Genomic DNA, 19,072 nt, shown 5'->3' on the forward strand with positions numbered 1-19,072 from the left:
AGAAGTTAATGTCTATATTCACAGAAAACCAAATAAAAAACAAAAAACCAAATAAAAACCTCCTTCATTTCCTAGCATGAGTGCTAGTGCCCTAAACAGCTCTGGCTGCTCATTGCCAAAGAAGGATCAGGGGTTTGACACCCATAGCAGCTACCCATAGTCTTCTGCTCCAGTATCTGTGGTATTTGGCCACTTCTGGCTCAGATAGACAGTTTTATTCTTTTGCTCCTATGAATAAAGCATTCAAAGCTGCGCTTGTACTTTAGCTTCAGTGCAGTTCACAGCAGGAAGATCAGAGACATTTAGGGGTCTGTCTGGATAGGTACATAGTCATAAAGCTTAATGGATAGACGGTATCTTTGGTGAGAATAACCCTGTAAGTCATCCTACAGAAAAAAAGGAACTAGTAAATTTATGATGATAATAATTTAGGGTTGTTCAGGCTGGACACTATCAAAAACTTTTTTGCTAAGAAGTTGGTGCAGTGCTAGCACCCAGAGGTGTGTTTGAGTCTGTATCCAAACCTGTAGAAAAAGCCACAGCTGACTTGCTCTTGTGTTGGTGGTAGAACTGCCTAGCACGCAGGTTTTGGATTATAGACTCTCTAAGTCCCTTCCCACCAACTTGTCAAGGCAATGGTTAGTGTGCATATGCTTGGATGACAGATTCAGAAGCAATCCAAGTCACAAGCAGCTCAGAAGAAAACTTATTTGTAAAAGGAAAGCCAAAATATTTCTTCAAGAGAATAAAGAAGGAGCTCCTTAGCACAGTCTAAATTTTTTCAGAAAAGAACATAGTAAAAGTAAGTCAGCTTAATAATGCATTACACTAGATTTTGATTCAGAGACATTTAAGCGATGTAGTGTGAGCCCATTGTTCTGATCCTGGTACATCCACTGTCGGAGCAGCCACTTGCTCCCTCCTTGTCTCCAGTGGAGCTGAATCAGCGTGCGGGGCAGCGGGCCTGGCAGCTGCTCAGAGGCACGTACTCTATGAACGTGGTAAGACAAAAATAATGGAACTGAAAAGGAGATTTTGATGTTCCTGTAGGTTGGTAAGGTTAAACAGGTATGAGAGCAACTGGGTTACAGAACCATGCATGAGATTGTTTCCCCCCGATTCAGCGGCAGCCCTATGGCTGCTCTCCGCAGGGGACCGCCCGGTTTCCGTTCCTTCTGCCGCGAGGGGACCCCCAGGTGTTCCCAGCTGCTGCCACCTTCGCTGCCTTGCGGTGCCGTGGAGCACCAGACCGGAGGCAGAGGGCCCAGCTGCTTGCAGTAGGTTTTAATTTTAACTACCCCTGTACATTTTCTCCGCTTTGCTTGTGACGAGATGGGCACATGGCAGGGCAGCAGCGCAGGGGCTGTTTACTTTACATCTTATCAGCAGCATTAGGCGCTCTCGAGACTACCAGGAGAGCCCCAGGAGCCGCTCCCACACGGCAGGACTTTGGACCACAGCGCAGAGCGGCCGTGTCCAGATGGACGAGGCTTTCTCTGCTGGTTCCCAACGCGGCAACAAGGTTTCTGGGATTTCCAATCTCTTTGTCCTCAGAACACCCTCTTCCCTCCTAACCTTCCCGTGCATTGAAGCGTCCAACAAAGCCGCTCAGAGTGGTCAGCAGGATCCTGCTGCCATCCAGGAGAGCTCCCTGCGCCCCGAGGGGTTTTGTCCGCGCGTGGGGTCACTCAGCGCGAAGGCGAGGGGCGAGCCCCTGCCGCGCACGGGGGTGCGGGCTACCGGTGAGGACGTGGCGTTGCCTCGCGGGGCCGCGGGGGGGCAGCGCTGCCCGGTCCCGTGGGCAGCGGCGCGGCGGCCGCGGGGTCGGGGCAGTTTTTAGTCAAGCCGGCTCGCGCTGCCCCGGTGGCTCGCGCGCCGCTTTGGCGATCTGCGTCACTGGGAACGGGTCGGGGGGCGGTGGCTGCACCCCCGGGGCCCGGCAGGGGGTGGGCGGCGGCGCTGGGGGGGGGGGGCCGGGACCGCGGTGCTGCCGCGCGAGCGCCCCCTGGCGGCCCCCGCAGCCCCGGGCGTCACCGCGGCACGAGCCGCGCGCGGGAGCGGCCCCGGCCCCGTTACCCCGCGGCCCCGTTACCCCGGGGCGCAGGCGCCGGGGGGCGGCGGAGGGGAAGGCCGCGGCGCTGCGGCTCCCGCCGGTAAGTGCCCGGGTCCCCGGCGCGCCCGGCCTGGTGCCCGCAGGACGGGACTCCCCGGGGCGCCCGCCGGGCCGCAGCCCCCGCCGCAGCGGTTCTCCCGCCGAGCGCGCGGGGCCGGGCAGCAGCTCCCGGCGCGGGCCGGGCCCCCGGGGGATTCGGGCCGCAGCGCCCCGGCACCGGCCCCCCCGCGCTCCGCCTGGTCTCTCCCGTCTCCCGAACTCCCCGTCCCACCATTCACGGTTCGGGCTTTCCCGTGGCGTCAGAGGAGCCGCCGGACGGCTGGCGCTGGGGCGGGGCTGGAGGCGGCTCCTGCGGTTCCCAGCCAGGCCCGCGGGCCCCGCTCCCACCCCGCACCCAGAGGCGCGGGGGGCCGGCGCTCGGCGCGGCCGGCGCTGCCAGTGGAGATCATCGGCTTCTGAGCGTGTGGCGGGAACGAGCCGCTCTGAAATCAGCTGGTGGCGCCGCAGCGGGGGGCAGCGACTGTGGCATCTGCTGCACTTCGGTTTGGTGCATTCGCACGTACTCAGTAAAGTTCTTTGTGCTCAGTTTCTTTTCTGAGGAAGAAAGGATAGCGAAGGAGGTGACTGCATCTCCTCTTTCACCCCCAAACCCTAACTGGTGCATATTAATGCTCTGCTATGGGAGAAAACAGTCAGTTTGGGATGTGCAGGATGTGGGCTGGGGTGGGAAGGCTTGTCCGGTCTGTGTCCCCCCTCCCCAGGCTGTGTGCAGGGCCCTTTGCTGCCTCACCCATCTCACAGTGATTACATCCTTCCTCGCTTGGTCAGAAGGAACCTGTCTCTGTTTAGGGAAATCTGTGCAAACAAGATAGATTCTGGGACCTGCGTCTAGAAGTAACCAGCTCCAGCTCTCGGTGCGCGTTGGGTAACAGTAGTAAGGGACACTGTTGTGGGCATAGCTGCTAAAAAATTAGCCTGTTTTGTGATGGATGTTGCGCAGCTCGTCCATACACGAAGTGTGAGCAGCGGTGACTTGCTTGGAGGGTTGAACTGCGATGTCAGCACTCACCCGGGGTCTGACCTTCCTCCAGGAAGGGCAGCGAGCACGACACATGCAGCGACAGGGCAAGTGCAGGATGTCACCAAACAGGCTGCAGGGATGCTGGAGACGGTATCATGGTGCTGATCCACTCACAGGGCGTGGGACACCTGAGGGAGGTATGGCTGCAAAGGTGGCAAGGCAGGAGTTGAGCTGTTGTGAATGGCCCCCTCATGCAGAGAGACCTTCCTGGGAAGGCCTGGAGCCATATCCCACCTCCTGGCAGGGCAGGCTTTTGTAACCACCCTTCCTGATCAGCTCCTTGCAGCCAAGACGCTGCTCCCCGAATGGCAGACTTGTATCTCAAATGTCTGCTGAGGACTCTTTTACTTTGGAGAAGACCTCAGTTCCCCTTTCCAAGAGGTGTTGCAGAGCAGAGCCAGGCCCGACAGGCCCGTGTTCTCAGCTGTGGCCAGGCCGCCAGCATCTCTTCCCTGCGTGCGCAAGGCAGCAAGGAACAGTGCCCCTTCCTTCGGCTGGGCTCTGTGCAGGAGGTCCCTGCCATCGAGTCCTTCAGAGATGGAGACATCTTGGACCTTTACAGACCAACTGCTGCTCCTCAGCGTCGCTTTTCACTCCGGCCCTCCCAGGAGAGTTCTGGTGCCTCCGTGCGGGCAGCACCGAGGTACCGGCAGCGCCGAAGTACCGGCGGCCTCGAGAGTCGCACGAGAACGCGCCACAGGGCCCCACTCGACCGGGCCAGGAGGATCCCCGTGAGGTGCTGGGGGCGCTGAGGGGGCGAAGCAACGGCTCAGTCCGTGCGTTCTGGTTTCCCGGGTGAAGGACTCGGGCCCTGCCTCTGACACCGCGGCGAAGCAGAGGACAGGATGCCCTCGCCGCGGAGCGGGCCGGGCGCCCCGTGCCCTGCGCTGCCGGCCAGGCCGCTGCCGGGCCGCGTTCCGAGCTCGGGCACGAGCGGCCAAGGAGCTTCTCCCGCCCGCGCGAGCGTCGCGGCTGCTGGTGAGGATCTCCGGGGCTCAAGAGCACCCGTCGGCCTCTCCCTGCGCGGCACTCACGCACCCCGGAGGCCCCGGGAGCGCCGCCCGGGCCCGGCCCCGCGCCCCTGACCGCGGGCTCGGGCCGCGCCGGTGCCCGCCCGGGGGGGAATAGGGCCCAGCGGCAGGAGGGAGAGGCCCCGCCCCGCCTCGCTCGCCGCAAGGGCTTGTGGGGCGGGCGGCGGCACCGCGCACGGGCCGGAAGCGGAAGTGAGCGGCGCCCCCAGCTGCGGCGCCTCGGTGGTGGCGGGGCCGCGGCCCGGCCCTTCCGCTTCCTCCGGGAGCCGGCGGCGGCCAGTGACGGGGCGACCCTCCGCGGCGCCGAGGGGCGTCGCGGCCCGGCGCGGCCCATGGATCGGCACAAAGTGAAGCGGCAGCGGCTGGACCGGATCTGCGAAGGTGAGGCGGTGCGGGCGGCCCTCGGGAGCGGCGGCGCCGCGCGGGGCCCCGCCCGGCAGCGGCCCAGTGCCCGGGCGGCGGGGCCCGGTGCCAGCGTGCCTGTGTGGCGGCGGGGACCCCGGCCCGGCCGGCGGCGAGCGGACCTGCCGGCGGCTCGTCCGCGGGCGGGCTTCTTCCGCCCGGCGCCTCCGCAGCGCCGGCCCGCGGCCCTGCGGCGGGGGGCCGCGCCTCGCCCTTCGGGAAAGGGGCGGCTGCCCAGTGCTGCCGGGGGCCGCGCCAGCGGACGAGCTCCTGCTCGTTTCAGCAGCAGATGGACGTGCTGTGCCGGCGCGCCGGGGCAGGTTGAGGGGCTATAGGCCTGAAGTGCCTTTCTGAGTCGCTGCGGGAGCCTGGAGCAGGGCAGCGTGCTTCTGAGTGCACTGCCTCTATTATCTCCTGGTTGATAAAATAGGTTTTATTTTTCTTTATATAGTGGTAGCAGATTTTTTTGTAAGTTCATTTCCCTGTGTTTGTTTCCTATTTATTGCTTTTGCTTTGACTAATCCCTTCCTAATACCATCGAACTCCAACAGAACTACTGACTTGTTGGACTAGCAAATGTCTTTCATTAATCTCTGCTGCTGACTCTCGTTAACAGGCATTCGGCCTCCGATTGTGAATGGCCCGATGCCAGCACGGCCACTGGTCGCACTCCTGGATGGACGGGATTGCACCGTGGAGATGCCCATCTTGAAGGATGTTGCTACGGTGGCATTTTGTGATGCTCAGTCAACTCAGGAAATCCATGAAAAGGTGGGCAAAAAAATGTGTGAGCGTTCAGATGCATTCTGCCTCAAAGTGGAGATTGATTTGGGCTGGTTTTTGTTGTAGGTGCTGAATGAGGCGGTGGGAGCTCTGATGTATCACACCATTACCCTTTCTCGTCAGGATCTGGAGAAATTCAAAGCCCTCAGGGTCATTGTGCGTATTGGCAGTGGCTATGACAATGTTGACATCAAATCTGCTGCAGAATTAGGTATGATGACACCGTTAGGGCTCTGTTGTGATCAGAACTGAATGTGAGGTGCAGCACTGCACGCATCTTTCTGTTTTATAGCTGAGTCCATTTAAAGCCTTTTATGTAAAAAGATTTGCAACTGCTTAGTACCAGGCATCTTTAGGAAGCTGACTGATATCGGAGCTGGTAGGTGGCTTGAAAGAAGGATTTTCAGTTGTCGGCTTGCTCTGCTAAAGATGTCAGCATCTTTGCTGTTATTTGGGATTCAGGATCCTGAATATGGTGTCTAGGTAACTTTTTGTGAGGTAGCTTTTTGTGGGGAAAGAAGTGAGCAGACTGACATTCAGAAGCAGACTGCAGATGTGGGTACAGGGTAACTCACTGTAAATGCTTAAGTGAGTTTTCTTGTTAATTTTTTATATGCAGGTAGGATCCAATTCAGCACGTTATTACTGATCCATTTAGAGCCCTCGACACGTGAGGAGTCTCTGGATCAGGTGACAAAAAGCTGCTGTTTATTAAATGTACGGTGGTGAGATTTCTGGACCTTGTAGTCTCCTGGGTGAGGCAGATCATCTGGGTACCCTGCCCCTTTTTTTAGGTTTATGTCAGTAATTTGTCAGCTTTCTGAATGTAATGCAGGTCAGATGGAGCTTAAATCAAATGCAAGTATTAATATATAAAATTGAAATAGGCATTACAATTTCCAGGTCTGTAAGAACAGATGGATTGCAAGTAAATGAAGGTGTATATTTGTCTAGTGCTTGAGTTGGGTCTAAAGAGTTCTCACCTCAATGGTTTTTCTGAATAGTTTCAAGAATTCCTGGCAAGGTCTTTGGCTGTCATCCAGTCATTACATTTTTGGGCTGATTTTGGAACCTAATCTATTCTTTAAGCTTCTTGATTTAAAGTCACCATCCATATCTTTGATTAATTCACATTCAGAGCTTTCCCTTTTCCCCCATTCCACTCTCACAAACCCAAGGAGACATGGGTCAAAGTTCTTTTACCACCAGACTGCTGCTTGCCACTTTTGCTCTGGAGTGGTAGTACGACAATCTTTATGCACCGCCAGATTTTCTTTTTCATGGACAATTAATGATTATTTTCATGCTTAGCCAGGACCTTTAATGCGTTCTGAGGTAAGATGCTGTTCTTTATGTGTTCTGAATCTTTAAATCAAAACAGTTTGTGTTTTCTTATATTAGGGTGTAATATTATCTGTAAACACACATAGCTGTGTAAGAGGTGAATGCATGTGGCTTGTCTGAAGTGAGATGAGAAGAAATCAGGTTTCCCTGGCTCCCTTCCTCATGTCTCCGAGTCATCTGTGGCATTACGGCACAATTGCACAGGATTTGATAGAGAAAAGGAGTCAGATATCTGGCGCTGTGTGTGGCTATTGCTTTCCTAGGTCTCTTGGGAAAGTGTGATCTGAGTTGAGTCAAATGTCCTCTCTGTAATAGGCTTACAAAACAGTAACGTGTTGCTGAGTTTTATGTGCCTTCAGCCATTGCCTAGATTTTATTCCTAGTTTTTAGGTATGTGGTGGACTTTTGAGGAGGAAGGATTCCTTGGTTTGGCAAGTGGCTACGGTTATGTTTAGGAAGAGACCATTTTTTCATCTAGTTATTTTCATTTCTTGGCTGGTTTGTTGAATGAAGGATAGCAGTAGTGAAAGTGGAGCGGTATGTTGCCAGCCCTGCCCTCCCCCCCGCCCCCCCCCCCCCCCCCCCCCCGTTTTATTTTTGGTTTTGTTTTTTTTTTTTTCAATAGACTGCTCAGGAATGACCAGATTTGCTACATTGTTCCATCCTTCCCTTACCTGACAGTAATTTGTGCTTCCAGGGCTTTAACTCTGTTTGCATTAGTAATTTACCTGATAGTTCTAGCCATGGGTTTTATGGTCCCTTGCTGCTCTGTGTTGTTCTAGAGTGGGAGTCTTCTGTGTTGTTATTTTAAAGTGTAACTTCAAGCGGATTTAGAGAGGCTCCTGCAGCTTCTCTGCATTTAATGAGTTAGTTACTTATTTGTTGCTCCTGGGGAAGCTGATGCTTGCAGTGAGCATCTGGACTGTGAAGCATGAAAGAGCTCAACCATCTGTCTTAATTCTTCTCCAGTCTGCCAGTGAATCTGTCAGGAGTATCTCTGGAATGAGTGCATCTTTTTGGATGCGGATCTTCTAAAACAGTCAGTTTCTTGCGTCACTTGTATGACCCAGTTTTTTCATTTCAGCCTGTTTTTTTTCCTGGTGAGGGTGTCAATCATGTGGATATTTATAAGGAAAAAATTGTATTTCCTTGGGGTTAAAACACTGTCTATTTGCATCTGTTGCTGTAGAATGAGTTTCTGGATGAATCCTGTGTTTCTTGGCAGTAGTTCTGAATTACCCTTCAGCACTTACACCTGAAGAGCTCTATGCTGGCTTAGCGTTGTGATGCTAAAAATCTTATATGCCCTCTATGGCTTTGTAGGCATTGCAGTTTGCAACATCCCTTCCTCCTCAGTAGAGGAGACTGCCGACTCCACCCTCTGCCACATCTTGAACCTCTATCGCCGTGTTACTTGGCTGCATCAGGCGATGCGGGAAGGGAATCGAGCCTCCAGCGTAGAGCAGATTCGAGAGGTGGCTGGAGGCGCTGTGCGTATCCGTGGGGAGACTTTGGGCATCATTGGACTAGGTAAGTGATGGGAATTGTTAGATTAAAAAGTCAACTGTGAAAGCTTTTGGGAACCTGAGAGTTACAGACTGAACAAGTGATAATTTTACAGCTGTTCATTGCGAAACACACTGACTCATAAGGAATGCTAGTGCCCTATTCTGTGATGCTGGATATCTTCAAGAGTTGGGTGTATGTCCTGGGATTGGGGATTTTTTTTTTGGTATTGAAATGGCTAGAAGAATTGGAACATTTAGACAGCTCTTCTCGGTGACTGTTTCCCTGTGTGCTAGGCTCTGTATCAGTAACAAAGCCACCTGAAAGCTGCCAGTTCCTTCTCCAAGTTCTTGTAGTCAGATTATTATTGCCTCTGACTCAGGGTCCAGATTTGGTTTGGAAAACAGAGCTCCTTCTGGGCAAGCTCTGGCTATTGCATGGGGAAGGACTAGAATAAGGCACATGGGATCAGCACTGAATAACCTCCTCTGGATCCCTGCGGCAGTCCTAGGGGTTTCCGGGGCTGCAGCACCTTGGGCCCTGGCAGTAAACTCCAGTGTAGGCTCCCAGTCTACCCCAGTATCTTGTCTTTAAAGTTTGTTTTACCTTTCCTTGATGATTGTGGGTTTTCTTTTGTGAAGGCCGAGTTGGACAGGCAGTGGCTCTGCGAGCCAAGTCCTTTGGCTTCAACGTGATTTTCTATGACCCCTATCTGCCGGATGGAGTGGAGCGATCCTTGGGTTTACAACGAGTAGGAACCCTGCAGGATCTACTAATGCACAGCGATTGCATCACATTGCACTGCAGCCTGAATGAACATAACCATCACCTCATCAATGACTTCACTATTAAACAGGTGCAGCAGGAGCTTGATTTCCCCCACAGAGCACTGTGGAAATGAATGCAAACAGAAACTGCTGCTTTCACGGAGGCTGAGAGCGTGTGAATCCTGCTGCCTCTGTGGTGTGCCTCCTGCTGCCTTTGGAGGCTGGGAGCGTGTGGATCCGGGTGCCTGTGCTTTGTGCTGTAAAGAGTTCCATGTTAAGAGAAGAATAAGATTGGCTCTTCTTGCCAAGTAATTTTGTTTAAAGAGAATGTTTTAGGTGATTCAGTAATTCCAGATTGCCTTTAAAATGCAGAATTGATGCTGCTGGTCAGAGCCAGATGTGGTGTGGCTGGGACTGTGTAAGTGTCTTTACACGGCTCTGCCAAAGCCTCTCTGCCCAAGCCCACTGCACAGTCAGTCTCGGGCTCTACTCCACTAGTCTATGAATGCTTTTCAGTGCTTTCATGAGAGACATCTGGACGTTGTAGTCCAGTTTTGTAGAGCTGGATACTTGATTCATGTCCTCTTTCCTTTTGAATGTAGTAGGATGAATATGGAGTGCAGAACTTGAGAGTTCCACTTTTGCCCTTGTTGTCTTGTGGTTTTGTTTGTTCATTTTTAAAGCAAATTTCTCAAGCATTGCTTGCAGGCATTTCCCCTGTGGTTAGCTTTGCAGTGAGAGCACTCCTAGTTCGTCCAGGCCTCATCTAATCACTGCAGGCTCCTGCTCATTTCCAGTAGACTTCCCAAGATTCACTTAGCCTCCGTGAAAACTCTGGTTCTCAATCTACTTCATATTTTCCTTCTTCCAGATGCGCCAGGGCTGCTTCTTAGTGAACACAGCCCGGGGAGGGCTGGTAGATGAGAAGGCCTTAGCGCAAGCCTTGAAAGAGGGGAGAATCAGAGGAACCGCCTTGGACGTGCACGAGTCTGAGCCCTTCAGGTAATGCTGCACCTGCCTGCCTGCTGCTGTCCTGTGACTCACCTGTGCTGGGTGATTCTTTCAGTTTTTTTGCTATCTGCGTCACAGTGACACACGAGAGGGCAGACACAGTTATCGCTTCTGGAGAGAAACCACTTTTTTTTTTTTTCCTCCCCACCCCCCACAGCTTTGCTCAGGGGCCCTTAAAAGATGCACCCAATGTGATCTGCACCCCTCACACTGCCTGGTACAGTGAGCAGGCTTCCATTGAATCCAGAGAAGATGCGGCTAAAGAGATCCGCAGGGCTATTACAGGTAAGGAGGAAGGCTGTGTGCTCTGCAGCTGCTGCTGAATTAGTATTCTTCTGTTAGTTCACTGCAAGGATTATTGCTGATTGTTCTGAAAGACTCAGTAACTGGTTTCTGGAACTGGAGTGTAAGTTGATAATTGTCTGTTCCCTTTCTGAGAATCTTGTAACTGGTGCTGGAGTGGCACTTCCCCTCCCGGGGAAAGCCTCGTACCTAGTACATTTTCCAAATCCTTTGCAATAATTCCTTTGACAGTCACACTGTACATGTGTTTTCTGGAGTAGTATGTATTGTCTCTTGAGGAAGGTGAGGTTTGGCAGTTGCAGTTTGTGGACAATAATTTCCACAAGATCACAGAAGTGGGAAGAAAGGATCAGTTTCTTGTCTTCTCCAGAGGCGGGTTGTTCAGAGGAGGGCCTCCCCTGCCCAGTGTTATCCTGTGGAGGTAGATGGAAAAGATATGCATTTCCTTTCTACGTTCCTCTGTAAATGCTTCAGGGAACGAGCCCCTCCTACTCATGTCCTGGTTTTTTGTTCTCGGTGCTCTTGCAGGTCACATACCTGATGCTTTGAGGAACTGTGTTAATAAGGAGTACTTGCTGTTAGCAGCTCAGTGGTCCAGTATTGATCCTGCTACTGTGCACCCAGAGCTCAACGGCGCTGCAGCATACAGGTGAGATCCGCAGGTTGGCCAGGTGACTGCTTCCAAGCGTGTCTTCCTGCCGAAGCAGGCTGACATCCCTCTTGGGTTTGAGAACTGCTTGTACCTGCAAGCAGTGTACTCTGTATGCGGGCTCCTTCCAGAAACTTGACAGCAGCACTTCTGAAGCTGTACTAGGATTTAACGTTTATTTGGTCATATTTAGTTCCAGCTGCATACTGATTAATTTTTCCAAATCCTTGCAAGACCTGCCCAAGAGATATCTGGATATAAGAAAGCCTGCTGGGTCCCTGAAAGAGGCCCAGATCTTAACAGTTAGAAGTTGTGCCTATTGTTAGGACTGTATAAACAAAGCACAATTCTTATCTGTGGCCCAAATATGGACTATTAAAGACTATTAAGACTTTTTGTATAAAAACCCATTGTCCAGTGGATTTGGGCAGTGGCCTAAATAGGGTGTATTTCAGTTTATTTGTCTGTTACAGACCTGCCAAGTGACTGTGGGTGGGTTGCTTCCCTTCTGTTTTTCTCCCATCTGCAAAGTAGGAAACGCATTCTGTTCCCTTCTCTGAGAGTTCTACAGAGGTTCAGATACGTTTATTGGAGAAGGCACAGGGGGTAGAATGGAAGTTCATTAGCAATTCATGAGTATCTCTCCCCTGTTGTCATTCTGTGTCTAGCTGTTCTGCTAGTTCAGCTCCGTACTTCTGTCTTGGAGCCCAGTGAAGGATAACTGGCAGCTTGTGCTCCTCCTGCTGATGGGGGGGAATTTTCAGCCCTTCAAGGTTCCTTCATATGGTGCCTCACACTGTTTTCCAGTGGAGATAAATTCTGTGCCTGTTTTCTAAACACTTAGTATGTGACCTGAGAGTCTCTGCCTGCCTGAGAGCAGCTGCCCTTTGGTATTGGGATGTAACTGCTGCTCTGGAGACTCTCCCTGTGCTCTGTCAGAGCATTTCCGTTAGAGAAAGGCGCCTGTATTCAGCAGTGCCTGAGGGCACAGCTCCTTTCCCCTTGCATAACTGTTGGAGAAGCTTGTAATTCCTATGTTTCTGTTGGTTTTAGGTTTCCTCCAGGAGTAGTGGGAGTAGCCACCCCTGGGCTACCAGAACCGCCCGTGGTGGAAGGGATGGTAGCTCATGGGATCCCTCCCGTCCCTCACTCTGCACCGCGTACCCCTTCCCCAGGAGACACGAGCAAACTGGATGCGGACAGAGAGATTCCTGCTGACCAATAGCAGCATCTTTCTCTCTCCTCTGGCAGCAGAAAAAGTAGGAGGGTATCTCCTCCTTGGACCTTCTTTAACACCGTACAGAGACTGTTTCCTGTTCACACAGGACGGGAGAATGCATTTCATTACCGGCAAACTTTAGCTCTTGCCTTTATTTTGTAACCCTTTTGTTTTAATCTCTCAATGAATCTTTCTCCTTCTCTGGGGCAGGGCAGCAGTGACCTTGCCTCCCCTCAGAAATACTTGGTTTAACGAATGAGTTTTTCCATATATCTGCCTCAGTTGCCTGTGACAGGGAACTGTCCTCGTGCACTGGAAGATAGAAGTGGAGCTGCCTGGTCAGGGATGATGGCCCTCCATGTTCCCAACACCAGACTGCAGTGCACACTTTTCAGTTGTGACTTGTAGCTTAAATTTAATTTGGCTGAACGTCTCTAAGTAGCCATGGGGAATATTAGAAAAATACTAGTGAATTGGAGAAGTTGTGACTATTGTCTTTATCATGCCCTTGGTATAATAGAATGCAGCCTAGGCTCAGCTCTGTGTATTACTTTGCTTGTTTTAATTAAGGTTTTCTGTGAGAACAGACATAGTGCAGGCATTGCTAGTTCTTGACCATACAAAGTTTTGTCTATGCAGTACTAGGCCTGAAGATAAAAGTAACAGTCTCAAAGCCAGCCTTGTAAATAATTTGGAAGGGATTAATATGTCATCAAACGTGTTCTGGTGGCCACTGGGTTTGTGAGGCTTCAGAATAGTTCACCCTGGAGTCTGTGTAACTTGGAGAAGGCAAGAGAACGCGGAAATGGGAAAAACTTGCACTGGGAGACAGCAGGTAGCAATAACTTGCAGCTGCAGTTGCTGGTCCCTCACACACACGTACCTCACGGTCTAATGGTGGTGTTTATCCACAAGGTATCTATCATATTAGAATTCTAAGCTTTTTGCTACAGATTTTTTTTTTTTTGGCATAACTGCATCAGCTGTCAGTAACATACCGCTTGTCTGTGCTGATGGAGAAGGCAGCTTTAACAGTTGACCAAATTAACTGACTTTAGCTCTGCTAGCCTACTCATCTCCCATAGTGGACAGGGCAAGACAGTGTTGTTTTAGGTGAAGAAGCTTTGTAATACTAGAGGAGAGGGAACGCTCTTAGCCCGTCACCTGAAGCCAAAGCAGGATTGTTGGTCTCAAGTCTTTTCCTGTTTCCCAAATGGGTGAATGTGGGTCACTGCTTCGAGTGTTATGGAGTCTTCAGCAAAACAGGTTACACGGGATATTTCCTTAATTCCAAATCTTCCTTGACTTTTCTCACCTTGTCACACTTCAGTTAGAGCCTTTCCCTGCACAAGCTGCAGCAGTTCCTGGCTGGTTTGCCCTTGTCGGGGTGCACCGGGGCAGGGGCTGTGGGGAGCGCACCGCTGCGGCTTTGCCTCCTGCTGCCTCCCTGCTGGAAACTCAACAGCTGGGAACAGGCTAGAAACACACTGTGAGGTGTGGACAGAATCCTGTGTTTAGGCTGTTTACAGATTGGAAAGCTGATAAAAGCTTTTGGAGTCACTACGTTTTCAGATTTTTTTTTCCTGGTTTTAAATTTTTCTCCAGTACTGCCTTCCTATAATGGCTTACTGCTGATACAGTGAAGTGATTCACCCCTTTCTCCCCCACGCCCCCAATCCCCTCCAGCAATTCAAGAAAGGAAAATAGGCAAGATGTAAACTTCAGGTTTTTTCTTACAGATTTGACACTTTTAACTGTTTAGCATTAGTGAGATGATACTAGTTCTCTAGTGCTGAGTGTCTTTTTTGATCAGGTATTTGTCTCGGTGAAGGTTCTTGGCTTCTGTGTTTTCCTGGATGATGCTGATTCTACTTAGAATTCATATACCTCCTTTACTGCTCAGGTTTAGCTGATCAGACTGGGACTGGTGGTAGGCACAAGTTACAGGAGAACTTTTTCTGAACAAAATCCTAGAGCTCCGAAGAACGTTGATTGCAGCTGTACCTAAAATAGCCAGCAGCACTTTCCTGAGTTCTCTGATCTCTAGGAGGTGGAAATTTTACAAGCTACTAGCTCAGAAACCTGTTCTTCTGACACACAGATGGGGAGAAGTTTTCAGGGACTGAGAGCTCATCTTCTGTCTATTACCACATTAGGGAAGCAGTCTGTCGATAACTACTTTTTCCTTATTTGCTGCTGAGAATTCCTGCCCTGCTTAGAGGCTCAGGTCTGAGATTATTTTGTGGTAACGGGCTTCTAGTTATGAGCTTTGTGAATACAGAGGATCAGAGTACATTGACCCTGTCTCTTCCAGAGCACAATGCAAGATAGATTTATTTTTTTAAAAGAGGCAGCAATTTCTTTCTCTTAACTGCAAGTACCTCTATAGACCAGTCAAACAACTGAGCAGAAGAGTGGGAAGATCTAATTTGGGGGGATGCTTGAGTTTCTCAATTCTTAGTTTTAGTGTCTAGATATACTGGTGACTAGTAAGCCTAGGAATTAAATAATTGATGTCATAGAAATACTTCCAGTTACAGATACTAGGGAGTTGAAGCTGACAGCATTGATAGTGGCTCTGTTCTGCCCAACACTCTGTAGGCTTGTGATTGGATATGAAGGCAAATTTCCCCTTGACTAAAGCCACAGCAGAAAATACTGAGGTAAAAATGAACAGAACCCTTATCATGACCTCAAAGAAGGGCTCTCTTTGTGCTTATAGGACTACTCTGCTCATACGCCATTTGTACCTCTGCTTATAGACTGAACCTGTTATCACCAGACAAAGGCTGTTCTGAACAGATAGCTCAAAGAAAAATCTACCAGTCCTGAAGTACCCTGTGGTCTTCTCCACCCCCCCAAGTGCCAAGTCCTTTGTCAGCGCTCTCCTGGGCAATCTGTGATACACTGACTTGCAGCTCCCCCTCCCAAGCTTAGTGCAGTTATACAGAAGTGGAAGGACTTTTTTTTTTTTTTTTTTTTCTGAATGCCTGCCTTCAGAGCTAGCGCAGAGCTTTAATCCCAAAGAACAGAAGACTCCCAGGGTGAGGCAGGAGTGCCCTCGCTGCACTAATCTGCTTACAGGAGGTGCTCACACTGTCCCAAGGTACATTCTGTTTGTCAGGGTCACTGCTGCTGACCAGCTTTTTTATAGAGGACTCAGAGTTTCAGAAATATATTTTTGTAGACAATGACTAAACTGTGAAACATTGAAATAAAGCATGTAAACAAAAACTTACAGCACTGTCCTCTGTACAGATGTTTTTCTCACTTCAGTTCTCTCCTGACTCATGAGAAAATGTTTGATTACTTCTTGGATATATTTTAATAAAGTTCTCCAAAGAACGTGGCTGCTGTCTGTGGAAGGGGTGGTCTTGGATACAGTGTTGAAGGGGAGGGTTGAAAACCTGCAGAGGTGAGTATCTGCGTCCGTCTTGCTCTTCTCAGGTAAGTTGGATCTTCCGCACAGTCGCTCCCGGGATCAACGCTCTTAAACGCCTGGATTCCAGAGCACTGACTGTCAGTCCGGGCTCTGAAGGTGGCAGATGGGAGCAGCCCTCTGCAGGGCTTAGCCTGGGGTCTCGCCTGGGGCTTCCCAAGTTGAATTTGTGGGAAGGGGTTTGGCAGCCTTGTCAGTGTGTAGCTTAAATACAGACATCTAAACAGCTGTAGGTGTCTTCACCCTTTTACAGTAAATGAGTGTTTGAAATTAATATACAAAATTAGCCCATGAAACAAATTTTTCTAACATATAATAAAAATTGGTGCAACAGAATTGTCGTAGAAAAGTGGTTAGGTATTTCATAAATTGAAGTTAATTTATGTTTTATGTCCCGTGCTCTGTGTTGATCATTAATGGAGGTCAGGAAACCCCTTCCTGTTCTGAGTGGATTGTGTCCCTATTTGTTAACTGGTGCTGTGTGCCCTTGGAATATTCAGCACCGTGCTCAGGAAATGGGATATGGGACATGGTGGCCTGACTTACCATGGCAATTCCAGCCTTGGAGCTGGTGGAATGGGAAGAGGACATAGGACCAGGTTGGAATCTTTCACGTGACAGTACTATTTCTGATACATAGCTGATGATCTTAATGTTTCAGTAAAGAAACAGACAGGAGGGCAAAGCTTGGTCTTCAAAGAATGTAGTAGTGATCTTGGATTTACCCTTAAAATTACTGAAGGGCTCTGCTGCCCTTCAGTGATGTTTCATGAGATATTGGCTCCTGTACTGTTTTCCTAAAAAAAGTAAAAAAAAAGAAAAAAAAAAAAAAAGGGGGGGGTGGGAGTTAATGAAACTATTGGCATGTGGTGAATCAAAACCTGAACTGCCTCTTGATGTAATGATGTTAGAGCCTGTTCAGTATTATCTGCAGGCCACATCAGGACTAAAATCACACCATAAAGATATAATGGGATGAAATGATGAAACACTTCTTAGAACAGGCACGTTGTACAAACTTGTGTGGGGCATCACCTTACCCCTTTCCCAGTACAGTAAATTGCTTCCCTCAACCCTGAAGGTTACAGAGAGGGAAAGTTTTCATCTACTTAAACCAACCTGGCACAATGAATAAATGAAAACAAGCAACTTCGATGCTAATTCAGCATCAGATGTCACTCTTCCAGAGCGAGGAATCAGAAAACAACTTTTACTGCCCCAAGAACATCCCCGTTGCAGGGTGGAGCGCAGCCTCTGCTCCTCCTTCCAGCACTGCTGTGCTGAGAGGTGCGGGACTCGGAAGGATTTTGTACTTGTTTGGGTACGGTGAACAGGAGGTTCAGGGCTCTGCACTATTCTGCATGAGAGCTCTTCAAACTAATCATGACGGAGAGCTGCTCCCGGGGACGTCATTTCGTATCTCAGCCGCTCCCCAGTAACCGGCTGGTCAAGCGCCGGACCCGTGTGTGAGGGGCTGCGGCTGCTCCGGGGCCGAGCTGAGACATTCCTCCCCGCACGCCGGGTCCCGCGGCCCGGGCTGCTGACCCGCGGGGGTCGGGTCTCTTTACCTCGAAGTTGGGGTGAAGCCCCCGTTTTTCTGTGACGAGTCCCGCTCGCGGGCTTGGGAAGTGCTCCGGCTGCGGCGCGGTCCGTCCCCCCGGCGGCCGCGGGCTCCCCCCCCCCGCGCCGTCGCCGCCGGTCCCGGGGGCGGTGCCGGGCGCGCGGGGCGGGGCGGAGCGGCGCGGGGCATTGTGGGGCAGAGGAAGGGGGGGAACCGTGCGGGCGCGGTGCATGCCGGGATAGGGGCGGGCGGCGCTCGGAGGCCCAGCGCGGGGCAGCCTCTTGCTCGGTGGCTCGGGGCGGCGGCGACCGGTGGGCTCGGGCCGGCGGCGGAGGCGGCTCCTGCCCGTCGGGGATGGCGGACGCGGCGGCCTCCCCCGTGGGGAAGCGGCTCCTGCTGCTGCTGGCGGCGGGGCCGGGCGAGGGCGAGGCGGTGGGGCCGGAGCCGGGGCCTGCGCTGCCCTCCCGGGCCTGGCGGAGCGGCACGGTGCGGGCTATGAGCGGAGCCGTGCCCCAGGACCTGGCGGTGAGGCCCCGGCGGCGGGGTGGGGGGGCGCGGCGCGGGGGGAGCGGGGGCGGCGGGGGCGCCGCGGGCGGGGGCGCCGCGGGACGGGGCCGCTCCGCGTGGGCCGCGGCCTCCCGCAGCCGGGCAGGGTTGCGGGGCGGGCGGAACGGCGGGGCCGGGGCTGCGGGGCGACGCCTCCCCCGGGCGGGCCCCGGCAGCGCCGTGCTGGCGGCCTGCGCCGGGGCCTCGCCGGGGAGCGGCCGGCCGGGAGCGGCGGGCCCGGCCTGCGCCGGGGGCGGCGGCGAAGCGGCCTTGCGAGCCGCGGGGCTCTTCGGGCGGAGTGGGCACAGCAGTCTCAGCAACCTCGGGTGCGGTGGTTGGAAGTAACTTAAGCGTGAAATAAACGCGTCTGGGCCGTTCCTGCCTTCCGATGCTGATACGTCTGTATTGAGCTTCGAAGTGTTGTGTTTTGGTTTGTTTTTTCCGGGAAGGTGTTAAGCATTTTTGATCCGCCTAAGCCATGCCCCTGGCCTGAAGGCGTGATTTCGTGCGGGGATGATCGATTTCATTCTGTCTCAGACTTTGTTTTCAGCTGTAGGAATCTGTGCTTCCTGTAACGTGTTTAAACACTCTTGCGCCTTTCTTCGGTTTATTACCGGTGTAGCTCAGCGAGGCGGTTGGGTGCAGGTCTTCAAAAGAGCTCCTTAGATGTGTTTGCGCTGTTCCCCCTTGCGTGTGTCGGTTCTGGCAGCGGTGGCTGCTCTGGAGAGCTGGTGGCTGTTGACATGACCCATGGGAGGGGGAACGAGGTTACGTGTTAGTGAGGAGTTTTGTTAGTTCTCCTTTAGATTAGCTTTTTAACAATTCTTGTTATGAGACGTTCTTTAGACTTCTTTGCAGAACTCTGACTTGGAGAAATTTTCTCGACTTCCTACAGTGCTGCTGCTTTCTCTAGCCTTGTGTTAGAACTGCACCCAGGGCTATCAGTAGGTAGTAGTATGCTGGTTTTAGCCTTGCAAACCCAGGTGGCCTGGCACACAATGTCTGTGGTTGAGAGCTGTGGTAATGCACTCTAGCTGCTCCCTTATTTGTCTAAGGAGGAGGAAGAAAACAAAACAACCCAACACGTGCGGATCTTTAAAAGGAAAATGGGACAAGTGTTTGAGACTCTTACCTGAAACGTGAAAATGTGTTGGGGCTAACTAAGACCCGGTCTGGAGAGCTACTCTTGTAGCAGACCACATTTGACATGTGTCTCATCACTACTCTTGCATTATGGAATCATCCATCCCAAATATAAGTATGAGGTAATGAATCTTTGGTGTGCCTGACCTTATTACTGTTTTGGTGGAAGGACTG

At 51.8% G+C, this 19,072-nt stretch overlaps 2 protein-coding genes across 2 annotated transcripts in view; both read left to right on the forward strand.

The window, feature by feature from the left end:
* The first annotated feature begins 4,186 nt into the window (after positions 1-4,186).
* LOC141964845 (C-terminal-binding protein 2) lies at positions 4,187-15,558 on the forward strand. Its single transcript, XM_074915654.1, has 9 exons — positions 4,187-4,606; positions 5,244-5,398; positions 5,477-5,621; positions 8,078-8,284; positions 8,902-9,116; positions 9,899-10,029; positions 10,196-10,323; positions 10,870-10,990; positions 12,044-15,558. The coding sequence occupies exons 1-9, from the start codon at positions 4,558-4,560 to the stop codon at positions 12,213-12,215; spliced, it is 1,323 nt and encodes a 440-aa protein (XP_074771755.1). The 5' UTR covers positions 4,187-4,557; the 3' UTR covers positions 12,216-15,558.
* A 1,902-nt stretch (positions 15,559-17,460) lies between these two features.
* KDM3B (lysine demethylase 3B) overlaps positions 17,461-19,072 on the forward strand; it is a 63,595-nt gene continuing 61,983 nt past the window's right edge. The window contains exon 1 of the mRNA XM_074916453.1: positions 17,461-17,734. Coding sequence (XP_074772554.1) covers positions 17,564-17,734 — 171 coding nt within the window. The 5' untranslated portion in view covers positions 17,461-17,563. The remainder of the gene's footprint in view (positions 17,735-19,072) is intronic.

The sequence above is a fragment of the Athene noctua genome, chromosome 12 (genome assembly GCF_965140245.1).
Source record: "Athene noctua chromosome 12, bAthNoc1.hap1.1, whole genome shotgun sequence".
Taxonomy (NCBI): domain Eukaryota; kingdom Metazoa; phylum Chordata; class Aves; order Strigiformes; family Strigidae; genus Athene; species Athene noctua.

Excerpts from the sequence above, each read along its gene's own strand:
- LOC141964845 (XM_074915654.1), top strand. The coding sequence starts at position 4,558 with ATGGATCGGCACAAAGTGAAGCGGCAGCGGCTGGACCGGATCTGCGAA. Across the intron at positions 4,607-5,243 it reads GCTGGACCGGATCTGCGAAG|GCATTCGGCCTCCGATTGTG; the intron begins GTGAGGCGGTGC and ends TCTCGTTAACAG. Across the intron at positions 5,622-8,077 it reads CAAATCTGCTGCAGAATTAG|GCATTGCAGTTTGCAACATC; the intron begins GTATGATGACAC and ends ATGGCTTTGTAG.